The 22,140-nt window shown below is 42.0% G+C and overlaps 1 protein-coding gene across 12 annotated transcripts in view; it reads left to right on the forward strand.

The window, feature by feature from the left end:
* Positions 1–22,140, forward strand: part of MPDZ (multiple PDZ domain crumbs cell polarity complex component) — a 1,044,214-nt gene that overhangs the window by 720,980 nt on the left and 301,094 nt on the right. For all 12 annotated transcript variants that reach the window (XM_069238948.1, XM_069238974.1, XM_069239000.1 and 9 more), the window contains one exon: positions 14,319–14,399. In XM_069238948.1, the coding sequence (XP_069095049.1) occupies positions 14,319–14,399 (81 nt within the window). The remainder of the gene's footprint in view (positions 1–14,318; positions 14,400–22,140) is intronic.

A 22,140-nucleotide genomic window follows, 5' to 3' on the forward strand; every position in this document is an offset into this window, starting at 1 on the left:
TACCACAGCAAGGGGATTACATGACAACATTAGACCTCAAGGCTGTTTTTTCCACATTGCTATGCATCCAGCACATCGCAAATACCTAAGATTTGTCATTGCAGGAAAGCACTTCCAATTCAAGGGTGTTCACCAATTGTCTAGCAGTAGTTGCAGCATTCCTGTGTTCCCATATCTAGACGACTGGCTAATAAAAGCCAGTACAATTCACAATTGTCAGCAACACACTCAGTACACTGTAGATCTACTACACAGTTTGGGATTCACAATCAACTACCTCGATTCCCACCTGCAGCCATCAAAAATACAGCAGTGTCTGTGAGCAATTCTCAACACTCAGTCAGGATTAGCATTTTCAAACCCAATAAGAATTAAAGCATTTCACAATCTAATCTCTCAATTACAACACAGTCTTACTTATACAGTGAAGTTAGTGATGAAACTATTAGGAATGATGGCTTCCTGTACAGCCATAGTTCCACATGCAAGACTGCACATGCGGCCACTGCAGCAGTATCTTTCCAAACAGTGGTCTCAGTCAGAGAGTCAAGTTCAGGATCTAGTGTTATTGGACCGCCAGACTCACTGCTCTCTGCAATGGTGGAATCACACCAACCTCTCAAAAGGGTGGCCCTTTTAGGACCCTGTGCCTCTTACAACAGATGCATCACAGATAGGTTGGGGAGCTCACCTCAACAACCTCACCATACAAGGGAAATGGGATTCCATCCAACAGATTTATCATGTAAATTACTTGGAATTACTAGTAGTCTTCCTAGCACTCAAAGCATTTCTGATACAAATCTCACACAAGATAGTAATAATATGTACAGACAATATGACAAAAATGTATTATCTGCAAAAACAGGGAAGGGAGACACACTCATCTCAGTTGTCCTTTATAGAGTAGTCAAGTTGAAAGTGTACAATCACGTTCAACTACTGGCAGAGTATCTCCCAGGAATGTTCAGTCAACTAGCGGACCTGTCAAGCAGGATGCAGCAACAAGTCCACGAATGGGAAATTCACCCATAAGTAATTCAAATATACTTTCAACTATGGGTAACGCCAGACATAGATCTCTTCGCCACACAAGAAAACTAAAAATGCCAAAGCTTCCTATCCAGATACCACACACCTAGTCCAAGGGCAATGCTGTCTGGATGAATTGGTCAGGAATATTTGCTTATGCTTTTCCACCTCTCCCACTCATTCCATTTCTGATAAGCAAACTCAAACAGACTTCACTCAGTATTATTCTCATAGCCCCCACATGGGCACGTCAACATTGGTATACAACACTATTGGATCTGTCTATAGTACAACATCTCAAGCTTCCAAACAAACCAGCTCTGTTGACTCAAAGGAAAGGACAAATTAGACATCCAAATCTCAGCAAACTCAATCTTGCGATATGGCTCCTGAGGTCATAGAATTTGGTTACTTACAGCTTTCATCTGAATGTATGAATACTCTGAAAGAAGCACACAAACCCAAAACTAGACAACGTTATGCTGCTAAATGGAAACGTTTTGTATATTATTGTCAACCCAAAAATATTGAGCCACTTAAGGTTTCAGTGCAAGACATTGTATGCTATTTGTTACACTTACAAAAAGCAAATCTAGCATACTCTTCCATTAGGGTTCATTTAGCAGCCACAGCTGCATACCTTCAAAATAGAAAACATCTTTCTTTATTTAGAATTTCTGTCATCAAAGCATTCATGGAGGGCCTTAAGAGAGTCATTCCGCCTAGAGTTCCTCCAGCTCATGTATGGAAACTTAATATTATTTTCACAAGACTTATGGTTCTATCATTTGAACCCATGCGTTCTTGTACTTTACAGTTCCTCTAATGGAAGGTTACTTTTTTAGTAGCCATAACGTCTTTAAATTGAAATTCAAGCGTTCACTCTAGAAGTACCTTTTTTTCAAATTCATAAGGACAAGTCCTTAGAACAAATCCAAAGTTCCTACCTAAGGTAGTTTCACCTTTTCAAACTTCTACATGATCTAATCCACACATATTTACTAAACATTACTGTGTAGATGTCCTAGCTCGCGAACAATAAGCAAATGTTGGACGAGCAGTACTTAAGACGTTATTTCAATCTACTCCAACTCCTGCAGGCTAGCCACTGCTTATTTGGGAGGAGACTGCCTTACAGTCTAGGCAAACATGTGCATCTACAACTACCCATGCCATTGAACGGAAAATGTTACTTACCCAGTAGCCATCTGTTTTTGGCATGTAGTGCTGTAGAGTCACATACTCCCTCCCCCCTTCCTGGAAGCCTGTGGTCTTTGTAGTACAATATATTGTAAATATGAGTTCGATGTCATGTGTAGCTGCAGATACACATGCTGTGCATATCTCGCCATCTAGTGTTGGGCTCAGAGTGTTACAAGTTGTTTTTCTTCGAGGAAGTCTTTCTTTTTGAGCCACAGGATCGAGTGACTCCTCCTCTCGGTGATAGTGCACATGGGCATCGACTCCTTTGTTAGATTGTTTTCTTTCTGCCGTTGGGTTCGGATGTGTTCCCTCTCGCTCTGGGACGTTCGATTCGGAAACTCTATATTCTCTCAAACTTTTCTCATACCGTCGGTATGGTTTAGAAAGCTGTTTCTTCTGCACTCAATCTAATAGTACTGTATTTGAAAAGAGTATGCTCTGCTTCAGAGCCAAAACCTCGGGCAACAGCTTCGGACCAGAAACATCTCAGTCTGACTTCAGAGCCGAAAACATCATCTTATACAGAAAAGACAGGGCTTTCGGCTCGGATGAGAGAGGTGCCCAAAACATTGACTGAACATCCCTCTAAGGGTACAAAACATACCTCTGAACATCAAATGGAGGGATTAGACATACCGCCTATTTTAGAGATTATGGACAGCAAGCAGAGAAGAATCAAAATCCAGAAAGAGACTGGAAAAATAATTACTTCTCCGCCTCCACAGACTAAAAGAAAGTTAGCATATCAGGAGACTCTTGATACTGCCCCACCACCGGCAAAATTTTTAAAGAAGAAGGAAAAGCTTTCTCCACCACATTCACTGCAACTTCCTTTTTCACCACAACCTCTCACTCCACCACCACCTTCACCATCACACTCACACTTCTTCACAAGAAGAACATAAGGGTGATTCCAGTTACACCGTAGACCCATGGGACATGTATGATTCGGATCTTACACCATCTAATGATGCGGATCTCTACCCTACTAGACCATCCCCTCCAGAGGATAGTACAGCTTGTAACCAAATAATATCCAGGGCAGCTGCGTACCATGGAGTACAAATGCATGCAGACCCTTTAGAAGAGGATTTCCTTTTTAATACACTATCCTCAACTGATAAGCAATACCAGTGTTTACCAATGCTTCCTGGTATGCTTAAGCATGCAGAAGAAGTATTTAAAGAACCAGTTAAAGCTAGGGTTCGAACACCGAGGATTGACAAAAAATATAAGCCTGTACCAACAGACCGAATTTATATCACACAACAATTACCAGTAGATTCTATTGTGGTCAGTGCAGCCAGGAGGCGTGCCAATAGTCAGTCTTCTGGGGATACCCCACCCATGACAAAGAAAGCAGAAAATTTGATGCTGCGGGGAAATGGGTGGCAACACAAGAATGGTATATTGCCAATTCACAGGCCCTGTTAGCAAGACATATGTCAGGGCACATTGGTATGAGATGCAAGAATTCTTGCAATACCTACCAAAGGAACACCAAAAGCTGGCGCAGCAAATTGTGGAAGAGGGTCAGGCCATAACAAATAATCAGATTAGGTCTGCTCTAGATGCAGCTGACACTGCAGCTAGAGGAATTAATACAAGCCTCACAATTAGACGACATGCATGGTTGAGGTCCTCAGGTTTTAAACCAAAGATACAGCAGGCGGTCCTTAATATGCCGTTTAACAAACAGCAACTTTTCGGACCAGAGGTGGATACAACCATAGAGAAACTCAAAAAGACTCTGACACAGCAAAAGCCATGGGAGCCCTATATACCACACCTTTTCGGGGTTCCTTTCGAAAATCACAATTTAGGGGAGGTTTTAAAACCCAGACTGCAGAGGCTTCTACCTCCCATCCAAAGCAAGGACAGCAGTACTACCCAAGGGGGTCATTTAGAGGCACTTACAGAGGACAGCATTTCAGGGCCAGATGAAGATTTGCAGTCTCAAATGGTACTTCCACATTCACTAAACAATGACTTCCCAAACATGCCACAATCCCATACATCTCCTGTGGGAGGAAGACTGCAACAATTCCATTCTCGCTGGCAAAACATCACCACAGATCAATGGGTACTCTTGATTATCCTCAATGGTTATTGCCTAGAGCTCAATTCCACTCCACCAAATATTCCACCTTATTCTCACAGACTCTCTCCAGGACACACTATTCTACTAAAACAAGAGGTACAATCTCTGTTACTCAAGGAGGCAATAGAAATAATTCCCATCTCACAGCAAGGAACAGGAGTATACTCCCTATACTTCTTCATACCAAAGAAGGATGGTACTCTCAGGCCCATTCTAGATCTCAGACCTCTAAATCTATATATATATACTGTCAGAACATTTTCACGTGGTCACTCTACAGGATGTCATTTTCCTACTTAGATTACATGACAGCGCTAGATCTAAAAGACTTTTATTTCCACATTCCCATACATCCAGCTCACCGCAAGTATTTAAGGTTCATAATTTCAGGCAAGCACTACCAATTCAACGTACTAACCTTTGGAGTAACAACAGCACCAAGAGTGTTCACATAATGTCTAGCTGTAGTAGCGGCATACCTCAGAAGACAGCACATACATGTCTTCCCTTATCTAGACGATTGGGTAATAAAATCCAGCACCATTCTAAAATGCCAACAACACACACAATACACAATAGATACACTACAATCATTAGGGTTCACAATGAGTTACCAGAAATCTCATCTTCAGCCAGCACAAATTCATCCTTATCTAGGGTCAATTCTGAATACTCAATCAGCATCAGCCCTGTCTCTCGCAACAATGGTCTCAGGCACAGGGTTGGATACAGGATCTAGTGTTGTTAGACCACCAGACTTACAAATCTCTGCAATGGTGGAATCACAACAACTTAACATTGGGGCGACCATTTCAAGACCCTGTGCCACAGACCATAATCACAACAAATGCGTCAATGACAAGTTGGGGAGCCCATCTCAACAATCTAACAATACAAGAGGAATTGGACTCAATACAAAAAACGTATCAAATAAACCATTTGAAATTATTACCGGTGTTCTTAGCCACCAAAGCATTCCAACCACAGATCATACACAAAATAGTCTTAATAAGAACAGACAACATGACAATAATGTATTATCTGAAACAAACGGTGGGGACACACTCATCCCAATTTTCCCTTCTAGCTCAAACAATATGGAAATAGGCAATTCACAATCACATTCACCTGCTAGCGGAATACATCCCAGGGACACACAACCAGCTAGCGGACCTTCTAAGCCGGATGCAGCAACAAATACACAAATGGGAGATTCACCCACAAGTAATTCAATATTACTTTCAAATGTGGGGAACACCAAACATAGCCCTTTTCGCAACAAGTGAAAACGCAAAATGCGAAAACTTCACACCCAGATACCCACACCCTCAGTCCAATTGCAATGCTCTGCAGATCAACTGGTCAGGGATATTTGCTTACTCTTTCCCCCTCTCCCATTAATTCAATTTCTGGTCAACAAAATGTCACATTTCCCTCACCATGATACTCATAGCTCCCAGATGGGCATTCCAACACTGGTACACGACAGTGCTAGATCTGTCAGTAGTACCACATCACAAGCTTCCAAACAGACCAGAACTGTTAACTCAGAACAGCGGTCAAATCAGGCATCCCAATCCCAGTGTGCTCAACTTGGCGATTTGGCTCCTGAGGTCATAGCATTTGGATACCTACAGCTTCCATTAGAATATGTGGACGTTCTAAAACAAGCACGTAAACCAACAACCAGACAGTGCTATGCAAATAAATGGAAACTGTTTGTATACTACTGTCAACCTAAAAATATAGATCAACTTAAAGCATCGGTACATGATATTGTGTGTTGTTTGCTTTATTTACATAAAGCAAAGCATGCGTATTCCTCTATTAAAATTCATCTAACAGCCATATCAGCCTACCTACAAAACAAACAACATACCTCTCTGTTTAGAGTTCCTGTCATAAAAGCGTTTATGGAACGGCTCAAACGCATTATTCCACCTAAGATTCCACCAGCTCCTGCATGGAATTTTAATATTGTACACACAAGACTTATGGGGACCCACTTCGAACCCAAGCACTCATGCGCTATTTAGTTTCTAACATGGAAGGTTGCTTTCTTGGTAGCAATTACTTCCTTGAGAAGAGTAAGTGAAATTCAGCATTTACTCTGGAAGAACCTTTCTTCTAAGTACACAAACACAAAGTGGTACTTATGACAAATCCAAAATATTTGCCTAAAGTGGTTTCCACAGCCAGACTCTACTGCTGAAAGAGCTCTCCACTCGCTTGATCTCAAAAGAGCTCTACTGTATTATATAGACAGAACAAAGGACTTTAGGAAAACCAAACAACTTTTTGTTGCTTTCCAACAACCTCAGAAAGGTAATCCCACTTCAAAACAAAGATGCCTCCATGGCATTCTTAGGAAATATACCAATGGCAGATATATGCAAAGCAGCCACATGGTCCACACCACATACATTCACCAAGTATTACTGTGTGGATGTGTTATCTAGACAACAAGCCAGTGTTGGACAAGCAGTGCTAAAAACACTATTTCAGCTTACTTCAACTCCTACGGGGTAACCACTGCTTACTTGGGAGGAGAACTGCTTTTTAGTCTATGCACAGCATGTGTATCTGCAGCTACACATGCCATCGAACCGAAAATGTCACCTACCCAGTGTACATCTGTTCGTGTCATGTAGTGCCGCAGATTCATCTCCGCCCTCCCTTCTCCCCTGGAGCCTGTAGTCGTTGCAGTACTTATTTGTACATATGTATATACATTTGCGTGGACATCTTATTTACTTTTTATATATCTATAGTTGTACATACACAATTCTTCACTCCTTACTTCACCCTCCTGCGGGAAAACAATCTAACAAAGGAGTCGATGCCCATGCACACTATCACTGAGAGGAGGAGTCACTCGATCTCGTGACTAAAAAAAAAGACTACTTTGAAGAAAAACAACTTGTAACACTCCGAGCTCAACACTAGATGGCAAGATATGTGGCGAGATATGCACAACATGTGAATCTGCAGCACTAAGTGCCACAAACAGATTTACAGTGGGTAAGTGACATTTTCCATATACATTTCATGGACATCTCTCTCTTTTACCTACAATCTGGCTACATACACAATCTAACAAAGGACTTGATGCCCATGCATAGTATCACCGAGAGGAGGAATCACTTGATCTTGTGACTTGAAAACATTCTTCGAAGAAAAACAACTTGTAACACTCCGAGCCCAACACTAGATGGCGGACTTATGCAAAGCATGTGAATCTACAGGACTGCATGCCACGGACAGATGTCTATTGGGTAGTAACATTTTACATTCTAGTTGAACTAAACCCGGATAGCTAAATAGGTTTAGGAAACTGTTCGGAATCGCTATTTGAAACTGACATTCATAGGATGTCCCTTCCAAACAGCATTTCCTTATCGACTGTATAAATGTTTTGCCACCGAAAAACATTATTATTTTATCACTTCTGAAAGGTAATAGTAACCTGTTTGCAAATGTGAAGAGATCCTTAGGAGACTCATTTCCCTTTGTGAATGGTCAAAAAACTTTGTGTGCAGAAGTCAAGGAGACCACTGCCTAATCTTACAAAAATACCTGTTTTCTTTTTAAGCACATTCCATTTATTTTAAAGAAAACAGTCTACAAAAAAAATGATAGCTTTATTTAAATGCAGTTATAGAGGTGAGTAGTCTGCTTACCCCAGCAGACCAACATCCCTATGGTGGTAGCGCATCATAGTGGCTTCCAGTTCATGCCCTCCCTCATTAACATTCATGACGTAGGTCTAAGCGACCCACTGCAATTCAGTATTTTGTGAACCCCTTAATTAATACATAGGCTGATTTGTAAAAAATGTCATAGGATTCACCAAAAAAGTTAAGTAAATTCCAACCAACTTTTGAGAATCCTATCTTAGTAAATCTGGCCCTATTTACCAATATCGCTGTGTATGGAGAGGACCATGTACCAGTGTATAAACTAAGAATACTGTACAATACGCAACTGAAGCCTCTACAAGGTGGGCTATCTGTGTAGTGTACCAATGGAGCGATGCATCAAGTAGGTAGCCCAGATGACCCTTATTGGTTCACAGGGCTTAAATTAATAATCCCAAAAGTTATTTTTGAAGTAGTGTGGGTGAGCAGTTTAGGCTTATCAGAGGGAAGTGTTAAGCATTTGTTGAACATACAGCGAAAATAAATGAGACACACACAAAGAAACTCAAGAGCAATTTAGAAAAACAACATTGATTTTTATATTAATTTAGACATCAAGATCTTTGAGATCAGATAAGTGCTTTTTGAGTTAGCGATATTTAAAAATACAGTAATTAAATCTGTCAGATTTGAGGCATGAGCCTCGTACACTGTAATACAGGTGTCTCCAGCAAGTTGATCACGAACTACCGGGAGCTCCCAGACCCCATCAGAGTAGCTCACAGCCTGGAGTGCATTTTTAGGTTGAACATAGCAGCGCGCAAGCGCTGCCCTTCTCGTCATGTTGTAATCTATCCTGTGGGCTTTAACCACGCCCATCTCACGCTCATCACTTTCATTCATTCTTGGGCCTGCCTTTTAAAAATCCCTTGATGTCATTGGTAAATACTTTACGTTTGTCCCGCCTTGAGGCTGTTTTGTTACCGCCTTGGAGACTGACCCTCTTACATGGATTATTGCACAATCGGGCATGTACCTTAGTGTGGCGCACTATTTTTTCTTTTGCCTCGCCGCTTTGCGCTCATGATGGTATGTTATTTCTTCCTTGTTTTGGGGCATCTTGGTGTTTCTTTACGATGTATTTAGGGTCTTTTTTTATTTTTATTTTTATTTGCAGTTTTATGTAGCACAAACTCAACACAAAGGTATTGGAGCACTTTATTATTATTATTTTTTTTGCAGGTTTATATAGCGCAAACTCTATACAAAGGTATTACAGCGCTTTACATGAGCACCAGTACATTACACAAAAACAGATTAAGTGATTTTCCCAGTATCACAGGATGTTGAACCAGCGCTGAGACTCAAACTGTGTTGCCCAGCTCCAAAGTCGGCAGCTGTGGCCCTTATGTCACTTCCTCTCCCCCTAGGTCTCTTCTTCCGGTGCGTGTTGGGACATTCTGGCAATAACTTTTTTTTTGTTTTGCATAGCGCTTGGTAATACAGGTTCTGCTGTTTCATAGCGCTGCAAAGCAGGTTCCATTCTTAACAAAATTGCTATTATTCATTTGCATCGACCTTGAAGAGATTAAGAGGTGAAAAAGCCATGTCAGTATTGTAATCTGTGACATTCTCATTCTGCCAAGACCTCTGCAGTGGTTGCATTAACTAATTGAAATGAATAGAGCTTAACTAGGAGAAATAGAGCATGCTGATGATAACCTCCGGAGGTTCACCAAACAAGCACATAGGTTAGTTCTAGGCAAGAAGATGGCATAATGTGTTGTCTCCAAAATGGTGGAAAAAGAGTTGTGACTCCGGACCCAAGCACTTCACAGCCTCAAGCTTGATAGCAGAAAACATCTAACCTTTGGACGTAAATTGGGCCTCTTCAGATAGGGTTCAGTTAGTGCAAACTCAATACAAATGTATTACAATGCTTTATATGAGCCCCAGTTACATTACACAAGAACACATTCATTTTTGTTTTTGGTAGCACGGGAGATAAAGTAATTTGGCAAAAATCTCAGGATGTTGAGCGGGCCCCAAGACTCAAACCATGTTCCCCAGCTTCAAAGTCAGCAGCTCTGGCCTTTACACTACATCATCTACCCTACAGTTCTTTGTCTGGTGCTTGTTGGAGTAGCCTGGGAATAAGTCTTTTTTTTTTTTTTTTAATATAGCGCTTAGTAATATAGGTTCTGCCGTTTCATAGCACTGCAAAGCAGATGCCACTCTTAAGAAAATCACTATAATTAATTTGTAGTTAAGCTGCCTCTTTTTGAAAGTTAGGCTGGTATTGCCAATGTAGGGCAATAATTCCTTTACCAGTTTAACACACAGAAATAAATAGCTGCCCCTTTTTCTTTGCTCCTAACTCTTTTGACCCCCTAATTCTCCAGGAATGAGGCAAAAACACTTCCAAGATGGCAGCCTTGTTGTGTCCTCTCTCCTGCAGCGACAGGCCTGGGAGGGTTGCTGTGGCACCTGGCATACATCTCCTACACTCCAAACCAAAGCACATAGGTAAAATACGCCAATAGCTCTCTCTCTCACAAATGCAAGATCTATTACATTGCAAATGCTTGTTAAATAAGCATAGAGTCACATTTTTTCTTTTAAAGTTAAGGGAAGGCTGTGTTTATTTTGCATTATTATCAACAGGCTGCAGATAGCAGTGCCTGATAAGGAGCAGTGCAGGAATCAGATGTATGACCCATAGGTGAAGAATTGAAGCACTAAGGTATTTAACTCTTAAATAAAAGTCCTTGTCAACTCTATTTGGGAGCTGAGAACAAAATTATGTTTCTCAGTGCTTTTACCTCTGAGAAACTGAAAAGTTACTTTACAATTAAGTTAACTTATAATTTTCATTTTCTCAAGTTTTTTTCCCAAAGTGTTGCATTTACAAGCAGCTGGCCTCTTGCTCCCAGTTGGCAGTAGATCTTGTGCCATATTTGTAACACAAAAATGCAGTCATTTTTTAAGTGGGAGAAATTTAAGGTACAGCAAAATGTTCCACATTATGAACATTTTGCAATATAACTTTGTCCGATATAAAAATGGTTGTATATTTGTGATATATACATGTAACAATGCCACATATGGCAAAAGGTATATCCTATGCCACAAGTACATACGACACAGATTCTCAGTTACCCATACACCTATATCCCATTCATATGCACAAATGTTCATACATCCCCAAAACCATGCTCTCACGCTGACACACATGGCAGCCCTGTCATAGTGTCCCTAGTCAAAGAATTTAGCTCAAACCATGGTATCATTAGGCTCAAAGTCAAGGAAGCAGGGCATGGGGATGTCTGGTAATTATGTGCAAGTTGTTTAGCCTTCGGAAGCTCATAATGATTTTCACTGGCCAGAAATAGCTTTCACTACAGAAAAGGTTGGAAACCTCTTCTGTAATGTTATCTTATGGGACAAACATACACTGCATAGGGTCATTTACAAACGACTTACAAGACTGTACTTCCGGACTTAAGGTACGTAGCAGTCAAGGTCCAAGAAAGCACCAACAGTTCAGGTTTACCGCCCTTGTGTTTTCGGGTGCAGAGGTGCTTCTGGCCGTGACAGCCTTGAATGCTACATGTTGAAGTCAATGGAAAAAGTACCTCTAAGAAAAAGACTGCAAATAGGGACTGGGGGACTAGTCCGGCAGAACCCAAAGGGTGGATCGGCACTTGAGGGTCTCAGGACCGGACCTCAGAGACGCCGTCTATTTGACTGGACTCCAGCTGGAGGACTCGGGTGCCTAGGTGTTTTGTCCGGTGGGTCTGCAAGTTTGGGGCTCTGTGGTACATGCAGAAGAGGGGAAAGAAACACAGCAAGGCAACCAACTTCTGTCATGGAGCTGGCCTCTCTCAATCTTCCACGACATGCAGTTAGGTTTTGGTGGCAGTGGTGTTTGGACTGAACACAAACAAGCCTTGATGCTTGCAAGTGGCGGTGGTACCCTGGGTATTGGATCAGAGAAGCTCTGGACAGGCTCAGCGTGTCAAAGACTTTATGGGTCAACTGTGGTGCACTGCTGGACAATCCGGATCCTCTTCTTGGGGAGTTGATCCCTTCGTGGCCCCGATGGTCAGCAGAAAGAGGAACCGGACAGTTGCTGTTGGTGCCTGCTGATGCAGGGCATTGGCTCCTCCACTCCAAGGCAGATACTGGCTGGTTGTCAAAAGTGCTGGCAGGCCTCCAAGGCTTTTGTAGGATGCACAGCTGCAGGACAAGTCAGGTATTTGTAATTGTCAGAACAGGAGCAGGAAGGCAAGGTTTGGCACCAAAGCACACACCTAGTCCACTATTCTTGTGCTGATCAGCTCTTCTTTGTCCTTCTTCTTCTGGTAGTCAAACAAATTTAAGTTCCTGGGGGCTGTATTATGGAAGTATCCCGGGGGCGCAACAGCCGTTTATGTCCGTGTTGCGTGCCCCTGGAGCACTTTGGTATTGCAGAATTGACCGCAGACGCTTGTGCGGCCTCTTCTGTAATACGGATAGCACTGATGCACATAAAGCACCAGCACTATCATTAGAGGGCATTCCCTCATTTGCATGGGGATGTAGCCCCATGCAAATGAGGGAATGCCTTTGCCTCTACGTCCGTGCCATGTCATACACACGGGACCAAAGGCAAAGAAGCTATAAGGAGGTGCACTGACTATGCGCCACCTAAAAGGTGGCGCACGGTCAGTGCGCCCCCAATGGCAGCCTTCTGCACAGGGAAAATGAGGGTCCCATGGACCACCCAGACACCCCCTTGGAAGCAGGTGCAGTCACCCACTGCACCCACCTGCAAGGGTATCTCTAATCCCCCTAAAATGTGCAGGAGAGTTGCTTGTGAAACACTGAGCAGCTTTAAAGCCCCTGGGGGTAACGCATTCATCCTAGTACGGTGCATTTTCCTTGTTTTCTCCTGGAGTGCCTTTTCAAAGGTGCACCCGGCGCAAAACAGGGTAAATGCTCTCTATCTGTGATACAGTCCCTGGTGTCAGGGGGACACATAAATACTGAATTTAGGGGTGTTAAGGGGAGTGTAGTGTAGTAGTCAATGGGCTACTTACCCCTTGGGTGACTACACCCTCCTATATGCCCACTTCCTTTGGGGAGTGGTCATAATCCTGTCCCAGGGCTCCTAATTCCACCAAAAACAAGATGGTGGAACCCTTCTTTAGTGGAGCACATCAGGCAGCTCACCTTAGGGATGGGTCTAGCCTGGTGGTGCAACAGGTCTACTGCACAGCTAATTTTCCTGCCTGTCCTGCTGTCAAATGGGCATCAGGACAATTGGTGGCATTCTCCAGGTCTGGAGGAAGCCGGGGTCGCTTATCATAGGCAGCAGAGGCTTTGAAGCCTCTGGCCTTGGTATGCAGATTTACTAGCCATCCTGCAGAATGAGGTGATAACATTTTCACTACAGGCATTGTTTTTTACCTCAGAGAGTGCTGGCTGTCGCTTGCAGGGGGTCAGAAACTCATCTGTGATGGCAGGCTGGTCGAGACCAGTCAGCCAGCACACTAAAAGATTAGTAGGTTTCAAGGGGCACCTCTAAGATGCCCTCTGAGTGCCTGTCATAATAACCCAATACTTGCATTAGTATGGATTTATTAGGACAAGGTGTTTGATGTCAAACACCACAGGTTTCAGGAAAGCCACCTTGTTTCCGGGGGACTTGTGATAACCAGTGCCCAGTACATATACTTAAGATGGCTTCCCTGTTCACTTGTACCATATAGTAATTCATCTAGACAGCACAGGGACATATCTGGTCATGCAGATATGCCCTCACATGCAATATAATGCACCCTGCCTTAGGACTATAAGACCTGCTGTAGGGGTGGCTTACATATATTAGAGACAGTGAGTTGTTCATGGCAGACAGTGAGTATACCATGTTGTGTTTTCACACATGGCTTGTATTATGTCACACAGCCTGCTATGGCATTCTACATGCAGTTTTGTGTGGGGGGGGGGAGGGCTAAAGGTGCCATAATACATGCTGCAGCCCTTTGGTACCCTCTTTAAGTACCCATGCTCTAGGTACCAAGAGTACTACATAATAGGGACTTACAGGGTTGCTAAAGTGTGTGCCAGTTGTACACAATTAGACCATTTTATCTTGTTTTTAAGGAACGGGCACTGGCACTGCGGCTTGGTTAGCACGGTTTCAGTGCACATCAGTTGAAAAACTTAAGTACCAGTGGGTGACAATGGCAAAAGAGGCGCTTACGTATAACGCCCACAATTAAAATGTTGATGTTTGCATGAAAAATACATTTGTGTGGGAAGTAGAAGTAACTGGTCTGTGTTTTTGTTTAACCTTTCAGTTTGATCAAAGTTCTACAAGTTTTGTGGCAGCCGCAGACTACAGTTCATTCAAAAATGTCCAAAATGTTGTTCTACCCAAGGTAAATATTTGTCCTTTGATTGTAGTTTTTTTATAATTCAATTTCCTCATTAAATTGCAACGCATTGTGTATCACAAGTAAATGTCTGCTTGCAGCTTTTGTTTTGTTTGTTTTGCTTTATTTTTGTGATGTCCATATGAATTAGCAGTTCTCCTGGCCATAAAAACTCCTCCAATTACATGGCAAATATGACAGAAGATAAATGAAAGAAAATAACGACTGCTCCTAAAAGTTTACTTTTGCTGGCTTTTTTTCTGTCCAATATAAATGTATGTATAGCTGTTTAGTTTATTCATTAGAATGAATTTAAAAAACAGAGAAAGTAAACATTAGAAATAATCTACATGTAGTGGCTTTCTCTGTCTTTAATTAAATGTATATGTCTTGAGAAACAGCACGTTTGTAGATTTAGATTGTGTATTTGTTCTAAAGCAATCGTTTCAGATTTGGGACCATATCTATGTATATAAAATATCAATCCATCTTTTGTTGGACTGTTGTGTATTCTGTTAAGCCATACCAAATTAAAACATCTGTGCATTCTAGTAGGGCCAGACTGGGGAACCAAAAGGAGCCCAAGCAAAAATACTGAAATAAACCCCTCTCTCTCCATCTTATTGAATGTCCCTATCTTTCCATCCATCCAACATTCCATCCATCTTCTCTCACTCGTTCTGTCCTCTCGCAGTTCGTCCTCTGATCGCTTTCTCTCTACCATCCTCCTCCTTGCCTCTTTTTCTTTGTCTCTTAAAGGCTCCCCCTGCCTGCTGCCAATTTCCCTTAGGGATCTAGGTAAAGTGAGAGAGGCACCAGGGGCAACCATTGACTTTCAAAACCTTCCTCCAGTTGCCCCAGCCCACTGGGGAAATGACTGGTGGAGTGAAAGGCCTGTCCAACTCTTCATTTTAGGAAGTAAAAAAACGTCACATATTAATTAGATATCACGATTGAAACCACTAAACTTCATTACTAAAGGTGCAAATTCCATTGCCACCACTCCTTGTGTGCTGTTTTCAGAAATGTTTGCAGTATGAGGTCTGCAAACGCCACGCATAGGGCTAAAACTTCAATAAGTTGAAGTAAGGCTGCAGTTTTAGAATCCTGCAAATTGCAGTTGCCAAAATGCAGTTAAAGGACCAGAAAGCCTTTTTGCCTACAAAGGGACGCTGAGGATGGCAAAATTCATTTTTATTTGGAGCACTGCAAATCCTTGCACAAGTTTGGACCATACACACTGTCCCGGGAGACTCAGTGTAGAAATCGAGAAGCTGACACAAGCCCATGCCCTCTAGTAAGGAGGGTATACGAGTAGTATACCTTGGACAAGCTAATGATAGACAGAAGATGGGGGGGGGCATTCATAAGTGCACCCTTGACAGAACAAAGTTCCACCGCTTTAGGTTATGTGAAGAAGGATATGACATTTATCATAAAAAATGCTTTTTCTATTGAAGAAAGGCAGAGAAACGTTTTAGAATTCAGCTGGAAGAGTTCTGAATAGTTGGAAAAAAGGAGGAAATGTAATGTCACAAGGAAGAGAAGCCATAAGATGAAATTGTAAAAAAAACAATTTGAAAGACGTGACATTGGACTTCTAGTAGGAACATGTGAACATATAAATGGATAAAATGAATAAGAAAAAAAAATCACACAGTACTAAATCTTTTTATGCTCTTATAGTTTATCAGTGGAATGTTACTTTGAAATGTTGGCACAGTTTTACAGGGTGTGTGAGGTTCAATGCTGGGTTCACTGTGTTTCTATTTGGGGTCTTACTTTGCAAATAGTTAAATTTAGTCTGTTTTTGGGCCATTTATTTGGCCTTCTTTTATAGTTATAATAGTCTTTGGCAATGAAGGACTGAGAGCAGGGTATGAGGATGTGCAAGATCGCCAAGATACCATTCTGGGTTATAGTGTGCTTCACAAATCTGCATCATATAACATATGTAGACATGTATAATTTTGAGTTACTTTACATTTAAAGACTTGTGCCCCCAGAATGCACAGTTTGTCATCAATTATATAATTTCAGAAGTTGCAGTGATATTATCAGTGATGTTATAGAAAATGTAATGTTGAGGGCACGAGTTATAATTACTTTAAGGCATGAGTTGCAGTTACTTAAGATAACTGTAACTGGTGAATTTCAGTGAATTTGTTTAAAACAGAATGTTTTAAGTGACATTTTCACCTAACTATAACATCCCCTTTAACCTTTGACTTTTACAATGAGTTTCTAATGGTTGTTTAATTTAAAATAAGATATAATTACAGCTCCTAATTATAACATCACTTTAACCTTTGTTGTTTCCTAGCAAATTTCTATTTTTTTAATGTACATCAATATTTTATTATCCTATGTAAAGCCATTAACCCACACCCCAGCCAGGTCCTCCATCGAATCCCTCATCTGCAAGCCACCCTATGCCACGCACAGCCTTTGGCAATGTGCAGCATGGGGCTGGCCACTGGGGCTGGCCTGCAACCAGGCCCTGTGACCAACCCCCTGCGGGAATCCAACCACCCACTACACTCAGCCTTCTGACATGTGCAGCATGCGGTTGGCCATGCAGGTCCAGCCCCACAGGCAGACTTAGGATCAGATCATGAGTTTGCGGATGAGATCACCTGTCCGCCAAACTCCTGACAAGGTGGGCGACCTCCCCTTCGGCCCCGTTATGACTTTCCCGCTGGGCTTATGGGTGGAAACCAAGGTTTCCACTGGTCAACCCAGCAGGAAAGTGGCATCAGCATTGTTGCTGGCTCGTAATCGAGCCGGTAGCAATGCTACCGCCCGCAGGGGGCCCTAGCACCCTTGTAATGTGCACTGTCTGCACATCAGACCGTGCCCATTATGAGGGTGCTGGGTGTTGCTGGCTCGTAATCGAGCCGGTAGCAATGCTACCGCCCGCAGGGGGCCCTAGCACCCTTGTAATGTGCACTGTCTGCACATCAGACCGTGCCCATTATGAGGGTGCTGGGCAGGGGTACCCCTGCACTCTCCATTCATGATTAAAAGGCTGGCAGAGAACCAGGCTGTTATTAGCAGGGTGACGCTGTGTGCAGTGCCACCCTGACTGATTGCAACCTGCATCCGCCATCAGACCGTCAGGATTACCGATCCCGGAGCAGACGGTAGTCCCCTGGTGGTTGGACCGCCCGGGTCGTAATGTGGCAGTTGGACTGCCACAGCAGTGACAGTCCAACTGCCACCTCATGTCTGGTGGTCTTAGGGCGGCAGACTCGTAATTAGGCCCTTAGTTACTATATCAAAGAATCACAACACCAAAATATTAAAAGTGAGCCTATTGGCTTTATCAAGGAGTGAGTAGCAAATCTATTATCTTTCTCCTAAATTCACCATTATTTTTAATTTAATGTATATCTCAGTAATTCACACAACACAGTGTTTAATAATCATTATAAAAATGTTTATAACATTTTAGTAAAAAATTCAATTTGTTCTCTTAACATAGTTTTTATTATTGCATTTTGTGTGTTGAAAAATATTAAAAGTAAGATTCAGAATCATATGCTTTTTTAAGTAATACCAACATGTCTCTGAGTCTTTCTTTTAACATTTTTCAGCCCACAAAATGCAATCATAAAATCAACCACAAGAGTTCCTTGCACTTCAGCTGAAAAGCATAGAATTCCAATTAGGAGTGCTTTAAATAATATATTAAGTTCTCTTAAGTAGTCTTTTTTACTGTTGCTGGGGAGCGGCTGATCTTTCTGCTTCCTCCCCTTAAAAAACATAAAGGCCTCCGGGTTTGGGTACCTTGGGGCGCGTTGTGGCATGGGGGAAGGGGCTGCATTCTGCCCTTCCCTTAATGAAAGCCAAAAGCCCCAGGGGATAGGTCCCCAGAACCCACAGTGGCTCGGGGAGGGGAGCCGCATGCACCCTCCCCTTTTACTTAAAAATCAGCCCGGTGATGGGGGTCCCATGAGTGGCAATGGGAGAAGGATCCTCGTGTCCCCTTACCCTGTTTTTAATATTCAGCACTGGCCGATGAGGTCTCGGGGGGCCTTAACAGGCTCAGTGAAAGAGGGGGTGTTGGGTGGTCGCACATCTCCTCTTTCATTGATATTGCTGGCCCTGGGGGTGGGGTATACCAAGGCCATAAACAGCTTGATGAGATTGTCCCATCAAGCTGTTTATGGCCTTTCTGTTCAAAATACCACCTTGTTTGTAGAACTGGTTTATTCCCACACTGCTGAATAGTAGGGCCAGATTGGGAATCCAAAGCAAACCTTTCAAATTTTGTCAGACCAGCCCGCACAGGGTGCATAGCGAGCAAGCCTGACCTCTATAGTACGGCTTTTGGGGGAGGGGTGGAGAGGGTTGTTTCTCCCCCTCAACCCCGAGAAACTTTGGGGAAAAACATGGTGCGCTACAACACTGGCTATTTTAGTGGGAAAAAACTATCCTTGTACTCTTGTTTTGTTGACTTGTACAAAGCATTTGACTCGGTTGACAGGCACCGGCTGTTGAGAAAGCTGGTAGATTGGAATATCCCGCCAAGATTGTTAAAAGGAATATTGCTTTTTTATTCTGAGAACTGAACCAGGGCTACATTTGATGACAATAAGAGGGTATCATCTAAAATAGAGATAGACAAGCATCAAACAAGACTGTGTGCTGGCCCGACCTTTTTTAATTTATATTTGGCAGACTTGTGCTTGCAATTTGACTCCACCAGCTCCCACCCTCCAAGGTTGGGCCATCAGCTAATAAACTCATTGCTATATGCAGACAACATAGTTTTATTATAGCTCTCTGGTACAGGTCTGGAAAACCTGTTAAATTATTTCAATAAATATTGCTTGTCCAACAAATTATTACCTATTAACCTTGAGAAAACCAAAGTACTAATTTTTGAAAAACAAGTAGTCAAGAATAAGCAATGACATTGTGGTAGAGGTCCAGTGGGCAGAAGTGGTAATCACATATACCTTGCTGTTTGGCTACAGGAGAACTGGTCCCATCTGTTGCATCTAAGGAACTTTAAAGCAAGGATCATGTCTCAAATCGCAGCTTTACAAGTCCTGGCAACCAAACTGCAAAGTACAACCTGGCTGCCGCTGCTTACCACAATGATGGCAAAATTCCTTCCAAACTAATCATACGGCTTAGAATTGTTTTTTTGGCAAGTTTACTTGCTTCTTCAATGCTGCACAGAGCAATGCCGTCTGCCTTATTTTTCTACTACCACAAAGTACCTTTCCAGCACAAAATAGGCTGGAATTCGGCCTTCAAGACCAGGAACTGGTAAAAGAGGGTGCCTTTCTCAAATATGTCTCACTGTTGAGGCAGGCGGGCAAAGCCAAATCCGTTAAAAGCCTAACACGCCTTTGATCTCAAACTCTTGGTCTGAGGTGACAGTTAAACTCCTGCATGCGAAGCAGCTTTGGGGGAAAAAAAACCTATAACATCAAGCCTTAAAGCAAGTTTTGAATAAAGAAATCAAGCGTCTCTCTTGGTTCAATGATAAGGCTACATTTAGACTACGTTCTCACGCATGGATGTCTGTTAATACTGATGTGGCTCCATCTTCACAGCTGTATATTGTTGCGTTCTTAAAAAACATCGATGGATGTAGGCTCTGTTCAGATCCCTGGGAGGACTTCCTTCATATACTTATACTGTGCATATGCCCAGCTATGCTACCTTGGCACAAGATTTACCTTTGAAACATCTTTAACGCAAATGTCACCAAGTCCTCCCACCAAGCAATTCTGTTATGTCTGCAAGGGTTGACTTCTCAATATATGGCATGTTTTGTAAAGTTTATCTTAAAAGCAGACTTCCTGATCAAACGGACCACAATTAATCAAGTGGGAAGCTAGAAAGCATCACAAATATAGCTCCTCTTACTTGTTTGGCTCTTCCTCTTTACTTCCCTGTTGGTTCAACATCACATCCCATGACAGTCTACACTGCACCTTAATTTTTACAATGACTAGAGTACTTTAACAGCAAAGCATATGAAGTAACAGAATAAAACAGTGGGTCCTCTATACAATGCAGACGTATCAGGTGTGGTGGGGTTTGTGGCAGCCTATATTCCTTTGCCACATTCTACCATTAGCAAGAATAAAATATTTCAACATTCAATTTCAGCTGGCTCTGATAGTTCTTTTGCTTTTTAGGCTATCTCGAGGTCTTTTAAATTTTTTATCCTGTGTTTTTATATCATTTGTTCTTTTCTTAAATGGATTGCCAATACTTTTTATTCCTCGCTTTGAACCTGATTGCAATGGTTTTTATTAACCATGCAAATAAATTATTATATTGTGGGTGCAATGCAATAGATGTAAGTTCGTCAAAAATTGAGGAAATCTGTGCAAACTGTATGTTCAAGTCAACTATCCATGTATCTCTATTTTTTCAAATATGGGTTTTCACAGAGACACATGGAGTTGTTAGAGAGGCAACGAGATGCTTCGATTAGATGTTGCTATTCAGTAAAAAAGAAACAATTTGTGAAGTGGTTGGACGTGTGTTACTGCTAACAAGAAGGATTATGGGCATTTTACATCATTCTCTATACTTAGTTGCTGTAGCATTATATTGAACCTAGGTGAAACCATGTCTAGATGCACTGACCTCAAAATTACCTTAACTAGACAACAAAAAATGTGCATTTGTGATTCATCATTTTTTAAAAACTTTTATCTGGGCTTGTGTTTAAGAGCTCCCCGGCAGGCAAAAAGTAAGAGAGAAGCACATTGCAAAGCAGATTAAAGAATTATGGCAGTTGGCTGCATTAACACAGTGCAGATGCTTAATAATAAGAAAAATGTTGCACATTGATCAAGAAGGAAAATGGATGCTTTTTCTAAAAGCTTTGCCCATGCTTGATGGTCTGGAAATCGTTGTATCATTGATTATGAGTGACAGACACTTTCAACATTAGTTTTGACCACTAAATTTAAAGCTACTTTGATGTTCATAAACATGTAGAGTGAAACGTGCAGTGAAAAAGACCAATCAGTAAAAAGATATACCACTGCTATTGTCAAATCATTTCTACCTTCACAAGATTGAAGCAAAATGCATATTCGTTAATGCATGTGTGAACAATTGCTGAAACACCTTGGCAGTATGTTAGTGGAGTGCCATAATGATGTACATGCATGTTGATGGGCAGTTGTGCAGGGAATCCGTTTTGGGGAAGTCAGCGGCGGGTTATGCCCAGATTCCAGTCAAAGCCTAACATCCAGCACTTCCAATCTTGGGCTTGTACTGGAGACATACGTCCTGGTTCATTGCATAGGAGGGAGGCAAATGACAGTGATGAAGAAGAGAGGAGCTAAATGATTCATGAGCTTATGTTTACAGTTTTTTATTTTGCAGCCTACGAGACAGCACAGCTTGTTTGGTGACATTGAGAAAGCTGACATAGGAATTCATTCTGCCCATTGCTTGCCATTGGTTTTGTTGTTTGTGACTCACTTTTTCTTGCTTTCTATTTCCTGCTCTATTTGTTTTAGGCTGTTTAACTTGGGTTCGTCCCTTCCCTTGCCCAAGCCTTATTTATGCTATCCTTCAGAGTACTCCTTTTCTGTAAACAGGCTTGTAAGTCTAGTCCTTATCTTGTCCCATTTGCCTTGCATTCAAAGATTGATTTCAAATGTCAGGCGCTGTCTTCTGAGAGCGCTTGTTTACTTTTTTTTCTCTGACATCAAAGTGAGAGGATTTAAGTGACAATTTTGCTGGACACTGGTGGTAACAA

Source organism: Pleurodeles waltl, chromosome 1_2, assembly GCF_031143425.1.
Source record: "Pleurodeles waltl isolate 20211129_DDA chromosome 1_2, aPleWal1.hap1.20221129, whole genome shotgun sequence".
NCBI lineage: Eukaryota > Metazoa > Chordata > Amphibia > Caudata > Salamandridae > Pleurodeles > Pleurodeles waltl.